Consider the following 17,085-nt stretch of genomic DNA (forward strand, 5'->3'; position numbering starts at 1 on the left):
TGCGGGTGACTCATGTAAATACATTGTATGCCATAAACTCGTGTCAGCAACAGCCAGCATAGCAGTGTGCCCTTAGCCAACGTGCAAAGATGCACAAACTAATGCTTCACCAGCATCCTGTTGTAGCCGTGATGGTGGAACCTCTGGGAGCTCCTTCTTGTTTAGGGTTTGACTCCAGTTCAGACTGTTATTGTTGTTCGATTCTGTTCGATTCTTTTAACCGACTTTCTTCCTCCCCCGCAGCTCGCTCAGCAGTTACCACGGTAACGAGAAGCTGGCTTTCTCAAGGAATTTTGACCAAAGCCTGTCTCGTACATTTCAGTAAGACCTCGGGAAATTGAACCAAAAAGGGCATAATATGTCTAATTTAAAGGACAAATAAGAGCTACATCTCAGACTCTACAGGCCTCGGTTAAGTTGTTAAATGTGTGGGTGGGTCGGCACGTATCGGAAACCTGACTGATGTCATAAATTAATGCGTCTGTCTCCAATATTGGGGGACAGTTCCTACACCTATGGGTACATCAGCCCTGTGTACAAAAATCAAAAATCAAATTTGAACCCTTTATTCTTTGGTGCCCGACTGTACCACAATCCTCCACAAAGTGTTCTCTGCATGCTCACAGTAAAACACGGTGGAGGTTCATGCTGTGGGGCTGTTTTGTTTCTTCGGGTTGTGGTGGATGCTCTTACCACCACCACATCGTGTTAGTATTTATTCTATATTTGCATTTTAGATCATTTTTTGAATGATTTACTTACACTTGTTCTTCTGCTTTGGTGTGCTGCAAATTGAGATCAGCTGGAGGCTGAAGCCTGGAACATACCACTCTTTCTAAAATACTGGGGGGGGGGGGACTTTATTTGTTAAATTTGGCCTTAGTTCCTTAATTTTGTCACTTTAACATTCACTTATTATTTGTGCTAAGTTAAAGTTAGTTTTGCTTTATTTGTTTTATATCTTGCAGTAGCTAATTTTGTCATTTTTCCCTTTTATTATGCTCCCTCATGTGGCAGATTTAGGTTACTCCGTCCCTATTTAAGCAGCCTTTGGTTCTTTGTTTGGAGGTCAGTTTTTGGTTGTGTTGTTAGTGTTCAATTAGTTGACCTCATTTTAGTTGGGCCCAGATTTGTTTTTTGTATGATTTAATTGTTATTCATATTTGATTTTTTGGTTTTATTAATTTTTGAACTATTAAATTGAAATTGTTCCTCATTTTTTGAATACCTTTGTCCTTACTTAAGCTTGGTCCCTCACACTGGTACTGTTATCTCTTGGGATAGCAGAGTCGAGCTGCCCAACGTGTGCCCGGAGATACAATGCTGTGAACTGATCATTATGCAGTACATGCAAGTATAGCCAAATTCCCTGCACAGATGTCGAGTTTACGTTACTTGATTGGTGATTTTCTCTAATTACGCTATGGCTATAAAATCCGAATTTTATTAGAGCAGAGCGTCTGAAAATGCTTTAAGTGACTTCAAGTGGACCCTAATCTTAACAGGCTGATTTTAAGCCACAATTTGTGACATGAGCCATAAGCAGTTTTATTGGGAATTCAGCTTTATTATTGTACAGTTGCACTTTACTTTTGACAAAACAACCTATGTTGGGACGTGCAGGGGGCACTCCTGAAGACCTTCTATGACACCCTGGTGGCATCAGCCATCTTTTATGGAGTGGTCTGCTTGGGGAGCAGCATCTCAACGGCTGACAGGAAGAGACTTGATAAACTGATCAAGAAGGCCAGCCCTGTCCTGGGATGCCCCCTTGACTCAGTGGAGGTGGTAGGAGAGAGGAGGATGATGGCTTAGCTGTCATCCATGATGGAGAATGACTCCCACCCCCATGCAGGAGACTGTAACAGCTCTGGAGAGCTCCTTCTGCTTCACGCGACGTGTGTGGTGGAGCGCTATCGCTTGTCATTCCTTCCTGCAGCTGTCAGACTTCACAACCAGCAGTGCTCCCAGGAGACCACACACTCACTAAGACTGAAACAGTTTAACTATGTGCAATAATATATCAACCAGATATATTTCCAAATGTGCAATGGTGTAAATTAAAACACTGTTTATATATGTTCTATATTGTTATTTTAATTTTTTTACTATTTTATTTTTTTTCTCCATTGTGGGACAAATAAAGGAACACTTATTTGTTTTCTTATTTACTGTTTTTTAAAAATATGTTGACATTTTCAGTCAAACGAACATGTTTACATGCATTTTAAAAGTCGTTCCTTTTTAGTTTCAAGATAGATAAATGTGCTGACTGAGTATGTCACAGGAACGAAGAAATCAGATGATTATTAAGGCATTTTACAACAAAGATATATCACCCGGTGTCAGAAAATGAGGCTCCAATAAATATTTTTCAGTGTGATGAAAGACAGAAGAAAGAAGCACAGAATGCACAGAAGTAGAACAATGGGTGCGCTTTCGATGGCCAAAAGACACATTTGGAGGCTGCCATTATTGCAAGTGATTTCTTCTTTTAAGCCTTTAGTTCTTCAACAACTTTGGATATTTTACCAAAATATTCTGATTTTACAAGCATTTTCAATTTTCATAGTAATTACACCCAGCGCCCTCCAACACTTTTGCAAGTAGAAACACTGCCCCTGTGTGGATGTTTTGAAGAGTCACCAGACAAAAGGAACATGGGAATGTTCAGAAAAACTCACTTGTAGTTAAATGTAAACAAACATGAATGACCTTACTTTGAAACCAGTCTAACAAGTTGAAGACGTGGGACTTAAAGACATGGAAATACCTTTCCGGACTGGTCCCATCATGTGACAATGTTACAGGCTCTGATACCAACGGACTTCTTCACCTTGTTCCTCCCTGTTTCCACATAATACTGTGCCACACACCCAAAGACAACCTCAGTATACTGCAAGCTGCCTGTTTGTAGTTTTCATGTATGTCAGTTATGTTGTGAAAATTCTATAATTCATGTCTTTTTAAGCTTTCATTTAATCAAATCAAATTTATTTATATAGCACATTTAATGTACAAACAATTCAAAGTGCTTTACATAAAATAAAAGCATTGCAGCAGGGAGTGTAAGAAGCATTAAAAATACATAAAAGAATATAAAGAGAAACAAATAAAATCATTTAAATGAATTTAAAAACAAGCAACAGTCCAGATAAGTTCAAAGATATCGTGCAGATTTCATGCATAGACACATGAGAACAGAAATGTCTTTAACCTGGATTTAAAAATGTCTACATTTGGTGAAAGTTTAATCTCCACTGGCAGTTTGTTCCACTTGTTTGCAGCATAACAGCTAAATGCTGCTTCTCCATGTTTAGTCTGGACTCTGGACTGGACCAGCTGACCTGAGTCCTTGGATCTAAGAGCTCTGCTGGCTTTATATTCTCTGAACATATCACAGATTGTAAACCATCAGCAGGCTTTTAAAATCTATTCTGTGACTGAGTGGAAGCCAGAGTAAAGATTTTAAAGCTGCTGTGATGTGTTCAGATCTCTTAGTCCGGGTTAAAACTCCAGCAGCAGCGTTCTGGATGAGCTGCAGATGTTTAATGCTCTTTTTGGGAAGTCCAGTTAAAAGAGCGTTACAGTAATGGAGTCTACTGGAGATGAATGCATGGATGAGTTTCTCCGTGTCTTTTTGGGAGAGGAAACCTTTAATTCTGTTGATGTTTCTGAGATGGTAAAAAGCTGCGTTGGTGACAGCTTTGATGTGGCTGCTGAAAGTCAGATCTGAGTCTATCAACACTCCGAGGTTACCGACTTGGTCAGTGATTGTAAGGTCCCGAGTCTCAAGATATTTATCAACGCTGACCCTCTTCTCTTTGCTACCAAACAGAATGATCTCAGTTTTGTCTTCATTTAATTGTAGAAAATTCTCTCTCATCCAGGTGTTTACTTCCTCCAGACACTGACACAGTACGTCTGCTGGGCTGCAGTCGCCATGGTGACAGAGACACATAAAGTTGTGTATCGTCTGCATAACTGTGATAATTGATGTTAAAGTTCTGCAATATCTGACCCAAAGGGAGCATATACAAGTTAAACAGAAGAGGTCCAAGAATTGACCCCTGGGGGACTCCACAAGTCATGGCCACTCGCTCAGATTCATAGCTGCCAATTGTAACAAAATAATTTCGGCCTTCTAAGTAGGACCTGAACCAGTTAAGGACTGCTCCAGAAAGTCCAACCCAGTTTTCCAGCCTGTGCAACAGGATTCTGTGATCTACAGTATCAAACGCAGCGCTGAGGTCCAACAGAACCAGGACTGAAACATTACCAGATTCAGTATTCAACCTAATGTCGTTGAACACTTTGACCAGAGCTGTTTCAGTGCTGTGATGACGACTGAAGCCTGATTGAAAGTTATCAAGACTTCCACTTTCATTCAGAAAGTCGTTGAGCTGGTTAAATACAACTTTCTCAATAATCTTAGATATAAAAGAGAGATTAGAGACAGGTCTGTAGTTGTTCATCATAGAGGCGTCTAGAGTTCTCTTCTTTAGGAGTGGCTTAATGGCAGCTGTCTTTAGTGACTTGGGAAAAATGCCTGATGCCAGTGAGCTGTTAACTATTCGTAGGAGATCACTTTCTACTGAGGTAAAAACAGTTTTTAAAAAGTCGGATGGTATTATGTCCAGAGTGCAAGTTGTTGATTTCAGATGCCGAACTGTTTCCTCTAGGATTTTTTAAATTTTAAAGGATTTTTAAATCAACAATACAAGTTACCTACCTGCTACCTGCTCGAAACGCATTTTACAGCTATTAAGGAGCAATAGAAACATCATTCTTTTTCTCACAAAATGTACTTCGAACTCTGTGATACCACAAATTCTACAAAAGGGATCTTTAAGTGTAGCTTTTTCATGTGTGATGAATTCCGCATCTGTACATTCTGGAGCTGCACGGTGGTGGTGGCAGGCATCACAGCAGTGAGGTTCCCAGTTTCAAATCCTAGCTTTTGCCTTTCTGTGCGGAGTTTGCACGTTGTTTCTGTGTACGTGTTGATTCTCTCCACATACTGCGGCTTCTTCCCACAGTTCCAAAACACGCATGTTAGGCTAACTGGTGATTCGTGAGCGTGTATTGTTCCTCTGCGTTGGCCTTGTGATGAACTGGGAACCTGTGCAGGATGTACAGTCCCTCTCGCCCACTGGCAGCCGAGACAGGTTCCAGCCTCCTGCCACCCTTATTTGGGCATAGAAAATGGATGTTATGAAACTATTTTGGATGGGGGGGTTGGAGGGCTTCTGCATGACAGACCCTGTTCTGAAGTTAATAATGCAGGATCTGCCTTTGAAGATTTTGTTAAGTTTAATGCAAAGTTCCGAACTTAAAAGGATTTAATTATGCTAATCCTGCCCAGAGAGTAATTACCATCCGTATCAAATTAATATATTCTAGCTTAAAACATTTTACTTATCATGTTGCATCAATTGTGTATTAAGAATGACCAAAGATGCTGCACGACGTAACAGTGGAATAAGAATAAAGGAGACAACAAAAAGAGAGCAGTTACTTAGAGAATAAATAGAGAGACATTGGAAAAAAGGGCGGCACAAGGCAGCGTGCGATATTATTGAGCAAGAGTGGTTTGCAACAGGAAGAGTGTGAATATTTCTAAGAGAGATAAGCAGAGAAGAAGTGATTGACTGACAAGCTTATGTTCACAATATGTGTCTTTATCAGAGGCCCTAAAGTCATAGGGCCTATATTCAAAACTGGGAGGAGAGACAGGGCTGCAGCAGATGTGAATGTGACACTGAAGACACCCCTTCCTGTCTGACTGCCCAAAGTCAACTTTGGCACCACACAGCTATAGATGTTGCTTTGAGAGATGAGTACAAAACGATCCTGTCAGTACACTCACTGCTTGACTTAGACATTTGAAATTGTAGGCATATCATTGGAGCATAATTCTAATTACAGGCACTTTTCCAAACAAGCCTGATCTTTTGTTTCTGCAACGCAGCCATAATTTGCTCGTTTGTGCATATGACTCACGACTGAAACATTACAATCGTTTACATAATCTTTAAAAAATTGCCATTTAATCCTGCACGGCTTCTTCTTCTTCTGGTGTAATCCTGCCTATGAAGTAAAAGCGGCTTCCTGCAAAGGCAGGAGAGATTACAGCTGCCACAGTTTCCTAACTGCCGTTTCTTTTCCTCTTTATGGGAAATGTGCAGCGAGTATGAAGATATTTCAAATCTGTGGTTTCATCATCTCATGCATACAAATATGTAAACAACTGCACATATTGGCCAACAAACAAATTCCACGCCTGTATTGACAGCCATATGTCTTAAAAGGAAACTTATTTGTGGTTGTTGAGACACGAATATGGATTTGCGCGTTTTTATTTTCTAGGTTTGAGTACTCTAAGTCCCAAACACTATAAATGCCCAAAACTCAGCTCTTGGAGGTGGCTTGCTGTTGTACTCCAAAGGTCCGAGGAAACATATAGGTGTGCTGCATATTTCCATTCAGCAGATTCAGTTGCGACCGTTGCTTTGGGCAAATATGATTACTCAACCGGTCTGTTGGCCTCAGCCCAAACTACGGGGGAGATCCCTGAAAGGAACCTGGATCTGACAACATACAGGGTTCCGGAGAGCTTTGGCAGTGTCCCAAGGAGTGGATTTAATTTGAAAGAATTTGGTGAAACAACACAGTGCGGCAAACAGGGCACTGGTAGATTTGTGGCCCTTGAAAATCGTGCACAGGGTAGTCGTGGCTGCATGTGTGATGTACCGTATGTCATGCGTGTGTAAACAATGTTGAGAAAACTCCCGAGCAGATAGTCACTGACAAAGAATGTTCCAGAACCTCACACCCACACAGTCTGAATACATTCCTTTTACTTTCAAAGGTGCACAGATTTGCAAGCCAAGATGTCGACCTTAAACCAGCTCAGAGGTTTGATTTTACATTAAATGTATAGAAAAGGATCTTTGTGATCGAGGGTCGTTTTTTTTTTCTTTCTCGTTTTTTTTTTCTTGTTATGTAACTGTTTCAAATGTAGCCTAAAATCCATTCAGGTAGTTTATAAGAACCTCACAAAGCAATTCTCTTTACTGATGAAGCTGAAGAATATTTTTTTGCAGGCAGATGAAAAAGTGACTCACATCGAAGTGTTTTTTTTCTGCGCTGAACTTTTTCTTTTTTCTTTCTTGAACTACCTTCCTCTTTACGCTTCTCCGGGTATTAAACAACCACCAAAAAGGACACTGGCAAAGAGCGCGAAACTATTTCCGTTTTGATTTTTCAAAGTAAAACGCTTACAGATGTCAAACGACTAAACATTGACAGTGCAGCATAGTTACTGAACCCACTGACTGAGAAGAGTTGAATTATCTTCATTCATTTCAATTTAATTCTATCCATGCGGAGAAGGGAGGGTTCAGGAAGCCTTTTTTCAAAAAGTCTGTTTTGGCTGAGTCACAAAAATAGAAAGAAATCTTTGGGTTTTGTGCAACCTCTGAGAGCCCTGGAGGTAAACTGCCTAAAAGGTTAAAGGTTAGAAGCTCAGAGAGCATAAAGACTTTTAGGGGATGTTCCCTGGGTGTTCACAGGGGTTTGTAACCTTCTGTGAAAGTTAGGGCAGTGTTTTCTTTAGCTCCAGTTCTTGAGGGGTGGACATTCCTCTGGTCCAACCAGGGACGGTTTTTGCTATGGGCAATGTGGGCGACCGCCCAGGGCGCACTCTATGTGAGGGCGCACGAAAAAAAGAAAAATAAATCGCCAGGTTTCTAGACTACAGAAGAGCCAAGGGGGGGGGACTGATCCCAGGCCACACAACAAACTGCTGCCAATCCAAATAAACTGTATTTCATTCCTAAAACTAACATAGAGCCATATACCTTCATGTAACTAACTGGGTTATGTGAAAAATGTAAAAAAAAAAAAAATGTAAAAAAAAGATCTGTACAGTCATCTTCTGAATGTGTTTACGTCACGTGACTCCGGTTGATTGACGGGTGAACGGACGGCGTTAGTGGGAAAAGCAAAGGTAATAATGTGGAGTCATCATGGTGAAAGACCAAAGAAGCCATCAGGTGCCCAGTTTAGAAAGAGAAGAAGAGAAGAAGAGGAGAAACGGGCAGAAGATGAAGGGATGCAGATTTCTATCAGTGACGTAGGCTATAGGCTATCTGTTAGCCTCTTGCTAATATGTTGCTATTATCCACGACTGTGTTTGATTTTTAGTGTTGGTGAACTAGAATTAGAATTGAGGCATCATGTCATGCAGCTAATTTCACCCAAAGGCAACCTGGTCCGGTTTGTGTTTGCAACACAACAAGAAGTCCCGACTGTGGATTATTTTTATTGTTATGAGCTATATGCTAAGTTAAATAACTTCTAATATACATTGACATGGCATTTTGTTAGCAACATGTGATATTTTTTTGTACCTTTTTGTATTCAGGATTATATATATTAAAATAATACAAATAATATAATATGTTGTTGTGTTGGTGGAGAGGTAAGTTTTTTTGGGGGTGGGGGCCAGGGGCCGGCAAGGGATGGTTCGCCCAGGGCGTAAATCTTGCCAGGTCCGCCTCTGGGCCGCCTGTCCTCAAACTCCGCCCAAAGAAAGGCCCATTTAGGCCCCTGAGCTTTAAAAACAGGGACGCATTGAAACCAGATCCCCCAGAAGACTGAAGTTCAGAAAACCTGCTTTGAGTAACATATCCCTTCACATAGTTTTTATTTGATCTACATATATTACATATATGCAGGGGCGCCGAAAAGGGGGGTAAAAGGAGAAGGATTCTAGGGGCCCATGATTAAGAGGGGCCCAGAGAGGCCCTAATAAAATTATAATACTGGCAAAAAATAATATGACACTAAGTTATTAACTAACTTATAATCACAAATATATTTTATTTACAATTTACTGGTAACAATAACTTTATTTGTTTTGGAAATATTACGTTTATGTTTTGTATTTTTCAGGTAGCCTAATTAAGAGTTTAGAATCAGAGTATCAGTGTTTCAGCAAATAAATGAATTCCATCGGATTCCTTGTGCTCAGTGTTACCTACCTCAGCTGTCATGTGTTTCTTTTTTCACAAATATGGGAACGATAGTCAGAAATAGCATTAAAATGCATAGTTTTATGTAAAATAGCATCACAAATTTTCGCCGACCTCCTGGCCGGCTGTTTGGGGGGCCCAGTAAAAATTATTTTCATTATTTTCAATTATTTTCAAGGACTCAGGTCAGCTGGTCCAGTCCAGAGTCCAGACTAAACATGGAGAAGCAGCATTTAGCTGTTATGCTGCAAACAAGTGGAACAAACTGCCAGTGGAGATTAAACTTTCACCAAATGTAGACATTTTTAAATCCAGCTTAAAAACATTTCTGTTCTCATGTGTCTATGCATGAAATATCTTTTAACTTATCTAGACTGTTGCTTGTTTTTAAATTAATTTAAATGATTTTATTTGTTTCTCTTTATATTCTTTTATGTATTTTTAATGCTTCTTACACTCCCTGGTCCAATGCTTTTATTTTATGTAAAGCACTTTGAATTGTTTGTACATGAAATGTGCTATATAAATAAATTTGATTGATTTGATATATCATAAAGTACCCTAAACAAGCTCGTGCAGTGAGGTTCCCGTTGTAAACGGAGCAGATAGAGACGGGATGAGAGGGAGAGGGAGGAAAAGGGCCGCTTTTATTTTTGTGGTCAGGTCGTGGCACTCACCGTTTCACCAGCAGCTTGATGAACGCTTTTTCGGAACGACGATCAATCTGTTGAATGTAGTCCGTCTGGAGGCGGAGGAAGAAGAGGTGGCATCAACCGCGGAAAATTTCGCCACAAGGTAAGACACTGACATACGTGCTAAGGTGTTTGTTCACGGAACCAACTGCAACCGGCCTCCCTTTAAGCGATGAACACAAGGCACGCCGCCTGGTTCTGTCTGTGGTAGAACTTTCCGGATTTCTGTTGGCTTTATTCCAGCCACATTGAGCGTGTCATGCGCGAGCGTGACTGTAGCGCGAGGATAGTTGTGGGGTTACTCATCTCGCTTTGCTTGGATAAATCAGGGTAGGATGCGATGCTGGGTGCCGTACAGGTAGCAGCATGTTCTTTCTCGGTGCGGACACAACTAAAGGGAAGAAATTCTTTAATGCTCATGAAGGCAACGGGGAGGGATTGGGTTGGTTGGTCATGCAACTTGCTCTGTTGCTCTTAGTTATAGCCACGAAGTTGGTTTGAAAGGTCTTCCAGGCGGAATGTGCTTCTTTTTCCACGTCTGTGTGTCATCCCTGAGCACCGCTGGAGCCAGAAGGTGGTTTGGACTCAGGGCCGGCCCAAGCCTTTATGGGGCCTTAAGCAGAATTTCATTTGGGCCCCCCTACCATCACCTCAGCTGCAGATGCCTCATTATTCCACAGGCTACACTGTTATGTGTGTAACGGACCCACAATCATTAGCATTATTTGTAATCATCTTACATTATACAGGTGTCATTCTTGTTTTTAACCTTAAAAGGGATAGCAAACTCATAAATATGGTTTAATTAACTTCTACATAAAGAGTGATGTATAAGTATGGCTCATTAATTTAACTATTTGAAAGTAACATCAGCAGGCTGGAGACTGCATTTATAGTAAACACGTTAAATAGTTTAATTTCTTTCAGATATGCAATGGTGTGACAAATGTTCAAAATCCAAAATAGAATCAAATGACATTCATGACATTATCTTACAGAAAAATAAAGTTGTAATCAAAATTAAATACTTAAAGAATAAATACAATACTTAAATAATTTTGCCTGCGATGGACTGGCGGCCTGTCCAGGGTGTACCCCGCCTCTCGCCCATTGACTGCTGGGATAGGCTCCAGCCCGCCCGCAACCCGATCGACGGATCAGCGGTATAGATAATGGATGGATGGAAATAATTTTGCCCAACGGTCAGCTAATGCCTCACTATGCCAAAAATGTTGTAATTTAATCAATTTACCGGAGAAAATACGACAGAAATACCAAAAATGTATTAAATGTATTATTACTATAGGCCTATATAGTATTTTGGTAATGTTTTAAAACCTAACAATCAAAACAACTTTACATTATGTCACCTGACAATAAAAAGTTACCGGACTTTAGTGAAATGATCACGTTAATTACCTCACGTTAGCCTCCGTTACCAAGCTCTCAGTTAGGTCCCTAAATCCATTACATTTTTAACATCAACATCGACATTTCATGCTAACCAAATGTAAAAATAACGATGTCTAAGAGTATACTTCTGATAGATAATGGTTAAAAATGTAAAAAACGTTTAAAATGCTGTTATTTTATCAACTTACCAGTAATTGTTCTTGACGAGTAATTGAGGTTAACGGAGCTGCGTCTCTTGTTTGGAACTGTTGGCGTCTCCGTGACCCACGTGACTTCCGCATTCCTTTCTTTCTATAGAAGTCTGTGGGAGTGTCGCCACTCTCTTTTTACACCACTCTGCTCAAAACAATATGCGTTCAACAGAGTAATACATTTGCATCACAAAATCGCTCATCCAGAAAAAGTCAGACCTCACAATCACTTGGCGCTATTTTCTCTCTACCTTCGTATCACTGCCTGCTGTGCAGACCGAAGTGCAGAGCGAGCAGTCCCCCGCTTCCGAGCAGCAAACACTGTAACAGGCGCGGCTGTCGGCAGCAGGCAGTGATACGAAGGGAGAGAAAATAGGGCCAAGCGATTGTGAGGTCTGACTTTTTCCTGGAGAACCATTTTGTGATGCAAATGTATTACTCTGTTGAACGCATATTGTTTTGAGAAGCAAAACGCTTTATTTTTGTGGCGCCAGCCAACTAGCCGGACTACTTTTGTCAACACCAAAACGAGGCTGGAACTCGGCTCACAGTACGCAGCGGGCTGTAAGTCAATGTTCATAAATGATATTGCTAGTATGGGATGTCATACAGCTTCATGTCAAAAGAGGCGAATTATCCACATTGTCCCGCTAAATGATGTGTCCAGTATGAAATGCCTGCTTTACTGTATTTCTGTCTGCTGCATGAGATCCACAAACTGTTGTCCACGGCGAAGAATGCAGTCGCCCTTTCTGTGATCCATTTCGTCTTGTTGCTGTTTCGCCGAAACGTCTCTCTTCTCCTTGAAGTTTCCTTCAGTGTTTGTGTGTGAGACGATGATGCTGAAAAGTTGGCCTCCGAATCCTTCTGACAGAAAAAAGTCTTGCCCAGGTGGGCGAACAAGGTTTCTGTGTGTTGTCGGTCAGATTCAGCCCTGTGTCGTCATGTTTGCTCCAGCTGGTGTTAGACAAAATGGCTTAAGCCTCCCAGATGGTGGTCCACAAGCCAGAAAGTTCCAGCGAACAAGAATATTTCACTGTACATCCATTTGATATTTATTTTGTACTCTGTCCTCTGCCAGTTCCTACTACTATGTAGTGTACAGCTTAGTGAGTTAAAGGTTTGACTGAGGCGCAGAAGAATCTTTGGTTCTGCGTAGGGCTGCAACGATTCGTCAACGTTGTCGACAAAAATCGACAATAGAAATAGTCGACAATGAATTCCATTCTCGACTATTGTCGCCAGACGTGTTTTTCCAACGAGTGAGGCATCTCACTTAATTACAATCTCTGCCGAGAGTCGCACATGCACAATGTAATGGTAACGTACACAGAAATGGCGGCGTCCAACACATTAGCTACGCGTAGTAAAACTTCTAAAGTTTGGGAGCATTTTAGCCTAGATAATGCAAATAAAAAGATGACTTACAAGGATTTCCACGAACATTTAAAGAGAAAGCACGTCGGGTAGTTGAACAAAACGGAGTCCGACTCGCCTCGGTAACATTCAAGCCAAAACGTTTTGTTTTTTATGTACATTGTACATTTTATAATGGACAGAGGTTTATTTATTTATGGATTTATGTCTATACTGACCGATCACTGTGCCTAATTGGTTTTAGCTGGGACATTTTTATTTACTTTTTGTATGAATCAGCAGCAAAGTTGAATAAAAGATGCATTTTTCATTGAAGTACCCATCTTTCTTGTGTTTATTATCATTTGCTACATAATTAAAGCAACTTCATGCTAAATTAAAAAAAATAAAATAACAATAATTATCCGATTAGTCGACGAATCGTTTCAATAGTTGGTGACTAGTCGACTATTAAAATAGTCGTTAGTTGCAGCCCTAGATCTGCGTGAGTTCTTCGAGGTCTGTCTAAAGGCTATCCTTCCCTCCATCCTTGCTATGTCCATCTTTTATGTACAGCCTATGATAGAGCTGCTGTGCAGCACACTTACATTTGTGTTTTTTTTGGGCAACAGATGCTTTGATGTCACTTAACACCTCATCCTGACTGAACGCGATCGAGCGATTGATAAAAAGTGATTAGAATGCGTACTTTTCAATCAGCCTGTCCTGACATGCTGCGAGCGATGTCGCTCCATCCAGCGATCACGCCGGCCCCTTATAAAATCGCCCGCGCTGTCTCTATTGGGACGACATTTCGCGGCGGCGTCCCGTTCTTATTGGTTGAAATGAACATGCTGCTTCCTGTTGACAGGCTAGTTAGCAACAGCTCAGCATCACTCAGGGAACAAGGGGCGAGGAGAAGCTGATCTTTACCGTGGAACAGCACCCAATGGTTTATGACCCCAAACACCCGTACTACAAAGATCTGAACTGAAGGGAGCCAGAGAACTCGGTGTTTCAAGTGAGTACCTTCTGAACCGATAGAATCACTCCCGACAAAATCGTCACCCTGCATATCAGGACACCCTCGCGAAATTTCGTCGTCGTATCGCGTTAGTTTCGCTCGCTCGCTTTCAGTCAGGATGAGGTGTAAGACACTTAACTTAATTTTGACTCTTAAATCTTCTCTGCAGCATCCACCCAGTGTGCACCAATCAGCTACTGAGAGCCATGGCGACCATCGTGTTGGAGAGAATTGGCCGAGTGTTCATCAGCTTGCAGCAGATCCGGCAGGTTCCCCGGATGCTGACCGAGGCCGCGCCCTCCATGCCCGGCACTGTGCGGGACTCCGAGGTTCCGTACTACTTCAGGGAGCGCTACGTCTGCACAGGCTACAGACCGCTCGACCAAAACTGGCGCTACTACTTCCTGTCCGTGTTCCAGCGGCACAATGAGACCATCAACATCTGGACTCACCTGCTGGCGTTTTTTGTGTTTCTGGTGAAACTGCGCCAACTCTCCGAGACGGTGGACTTTGTCAGCGACCCTCACTCTTGGCCCCTGCTGATCCTCATCTTCTCCGCTCTGACCTACTCGGGTTTCAGCGTCGCTGCTCACTTACTGGGTGGCAAGTCTGAGCTGTGCCACTACTGCTTCTTCTTTCTGGACTACGTCGGGGTGGCCCAGTATCAGTATGGCAGCGCCGTGGTTCATTTTTATTATGCTGTGGATGAGAGCTTGCACAGGCAGGTGTGCGGGATCTTCATGCCTGCCGCCGCTGTCCTCAGCTGTCTGTCGTGCCTGGGATGCTGCTATGGTAAATACTGCAACCACAGCCTACCGTCCTGGGTGCGTAAGGTGTGTCAGGTGGTGCCCTCGGCGCTCGCCTACATCTGGGACGGCAGCCCCGTGGCCAAGAGACTCTTATCGTGGTCCAGTAATGACCCGGCCATCACCTACCACTTCGGTCAGGTGGGTTTCTTTCTCAGCTGTGCCTTCTTCTTCACCGTCCCCCTGCTAGAGCGCTACCTCCCCGGACGGTGCGATTTTTTGGGACAGAGTCATCAGATTTTCCACGTTTTTCTGTCCTGCTGCACCTTGTGTCAGATCCACGCCTCCTACCTGGACTACGTGGGCCGTCGGCAGCTATACTCACATCTGCATAAGGGTGGAGAGGCCACTCTTTTTGTGGGATTGTATGTGGTCACTTTGGTTGGATGTGTGCTGATTGCAGCCTTCTGGCTGAAGAAAGTTAAAGGTATGCTCAACTTAAAAAATAAGTCCAAATAAAACGTTATCTGCCTTTACTGCCAAGTAGTACTTCTATAGAAAAGGGAACTGATTATCTTTGCTGCAGGCTAACAGCTGGTGGCAAATAACAGGGAAGCCTAATGTATCAGGGGTTAGTATTCTATATATTACAACCTATGTATTAATACACGGGATCAGCATTTTCATGTATTAGCAAAGGCTGGTGCTCCTTTTTTTTTTTTAAGTGAATGAGATTCTTACATTTTATTAAGACTGTTAAAACTTGGATATCACTGTATGCAGTATAAAAGTCTGTTTCTCTACATATTGAGAGGAAAATGGGAAACAGATTTTACAGTTTATGAGGAAAAACAGACTTCACACAGTTATAACAAGAAAGTGTATCAGAAATTCAAAGTCTTCAGGAATAGTTCTCCAGGCTTCTTGAAGGACATCCCAAAGCTCTTCTTTGGATGTGGGCTGCCTTTTGTTCCGTTCTCTGCCAACATGATCCCACACTGCTTCAGTAATGTTGAGCTCCGGGCTCTGGGGAGGATTCATCCCTCCATCAGACCTGCTGCCACTGATTTTCAGCCCACTTCTTGTGTCCTTTGGCACAGCTCAGCCTTTTCTCCCTGTTTCCCTTCCTTAAGAACGGCTTCCTGACAGCCACCCTTCCATGGAGCCCATTTCTGATGAGGCTTGGGCCAACAGCAGATGGATCAGCTGAAGGTCCAGATGCATCTCTCAGCTCCTGTCAGGTCATTGCTTGATTTATTTATTTATTTTTTCCTATTTCTTACGGACATCACTTTCAGATGTTGTTCATCTGCTGTAGGTAGTTTTTTTTTTGTCCAGTTTATTTAGATTTCTTTTAAGGATTCTGCACACCATACAGAGTTTTCATTTAAAAGCTCTCTGGGAATCACCTTGTTGGTACAAATATACGATTTTATGTCCGTTGCTCTCTTGTTATACAAGTGAATAAATGGGAACAAAATGCTGTGTCTGAGACAAACTGCCAGTATCAGAGTGCCTAACGATACAATTTAAAATGGTTTCGTTGCTAAGTTTCTGCCATGTGTAGACATGACGACACTGGTTAATTCCTTAAATTTGGGGGGGGGCAGGCAGGCGGGCAGGCAGCCAATGTCCAAAGAAAAACTTTGAAAGACCTTCAGAAAGTCTGGAGAACTATTGTTCAAAACCACCTTAAAAGATTAGAAGAAAGTCTGGCTGGTTTGAAGCAAAATATAAAGAAACGAGAGGATGAGAGGCGGACCAAGACTTTTGCACAATGTTGCACTTAGAAATGCATCTAAAATGGTCGAGTATTTATTTTTGATAATGAAATTGACACAATTTTTCTTTTTCTACTGTTTTTTTTCTTTTTAAAAAGGGACAGTTATTGAATTGGTTTAAATGTGATGACGGATCCCAGCTTGTAGAAGAGTGGCAACACTTCTCTTTGCTAAAGATCTTCGTCATAATCAGTTTGGACACCGAGAGGTTCAAAGAAAAACTTGCACAGTGACAAATGTGTCACATATGTGCCTTTATCACTGTGCCTTGAAAGCTTCTGGTTTCCGTTGTCAGTTTAATTTTTGAGGCAGTGTTGAGTGACTGTTCCTGCAAAAATGTATTTTTTTAAAACTTTTTTTAACTGGTGTCAACCCCTAAGAGTCATTAGATACTGGTGCACTGTACAATCTCCAGATGATAAAGCTTTAGGATTAAACATCCCATCTTCATTGGTATACATGTAGGTTTTAAATCTTTCAGGATGCACTGTGAAATGTTTTTCATTGCCAATCTGAGTTTTAGTCTTTTTTTCTTTCTTTTCTTTCATCCAGTCGTGCCACCACTATTTCGACTTCATAGCACTTCGATGGAATTATTTTCCTGCCAATTGAATGTATTTAAGAAAGCTGGATGTTTTATGAGGGATTTAATGTATGTTAATGAGAGTCTTATTCGAATATGTCCTGTTGTAGACGTGTTATGTATTGCAGACTATTAATGCAATCACTGTGTGTCTTAATACACTTGTCTGTGCCTTTCTGAATTAAAGTGTATGGATGTTACATGTGTTCACTCGGTGAAGTTTCTTTCTGCGTTTTTTCTGCAACTCCAAAACCATTAAAT

General features: G+C 41.6%; 1 protein-coding gene across 2 annotated transcripts; it reads left to right on the forward strand.

The window, feature by feature from the left end:
- The first annotated feature begins 9,754 nt into the window (after positions 1–9,754).
- paqr7a (progestin and adipoQ receptor family member VII, a) lies at positions 9,755–15,656 on the forward strand. Of its 2 annotated transcripts, XM_075449966.1 has the most exons (3): positions 9,770–9,833; positions 13,562–13,711; positions 13,884–15,656. In XM_075449966.1, the coding sequence occupies exon 3, from the start codon at positions 13,921–13,923 to the stop codon at positions 14,977–14,979; it is 1,059 nt and encodes a 352-aa protein (XP_075306081.1). In that variant the 5' UTR covers positions 9,770–9,833; positions 13,562–13,711; positions 13,884–13,920; the 3' UTR covers positions 14,980–15,656. The 2 variants fall into 2 exon arrangements, with proteins under 2 accessions (XP_075306080.1, XP_075306081.1); XM_075449965.1 differs by lacking the exon at positions 13,562–13,711 and having other exon boundaries at positions 9,755–9,833.
- The last annotated feature ends 1,429 nt before the right edge of the window (positions 15,657–17,085 follow it).

Source organism: Odontesthes bonariensis, chromosome 18 (assembly GCF_027942865.1).
Source record: "Odontesthes bonariensis isolate fOdoBon6 chromosome 18, fOdoBon6.hap1, whole genome shotgun sequence".
NCBI lineage: Eukaryota > Metazoa > Chordata > Actinopteri > Atheriniformes > Atherinopsidae > Odontesthes > Odontesthes bonariensis.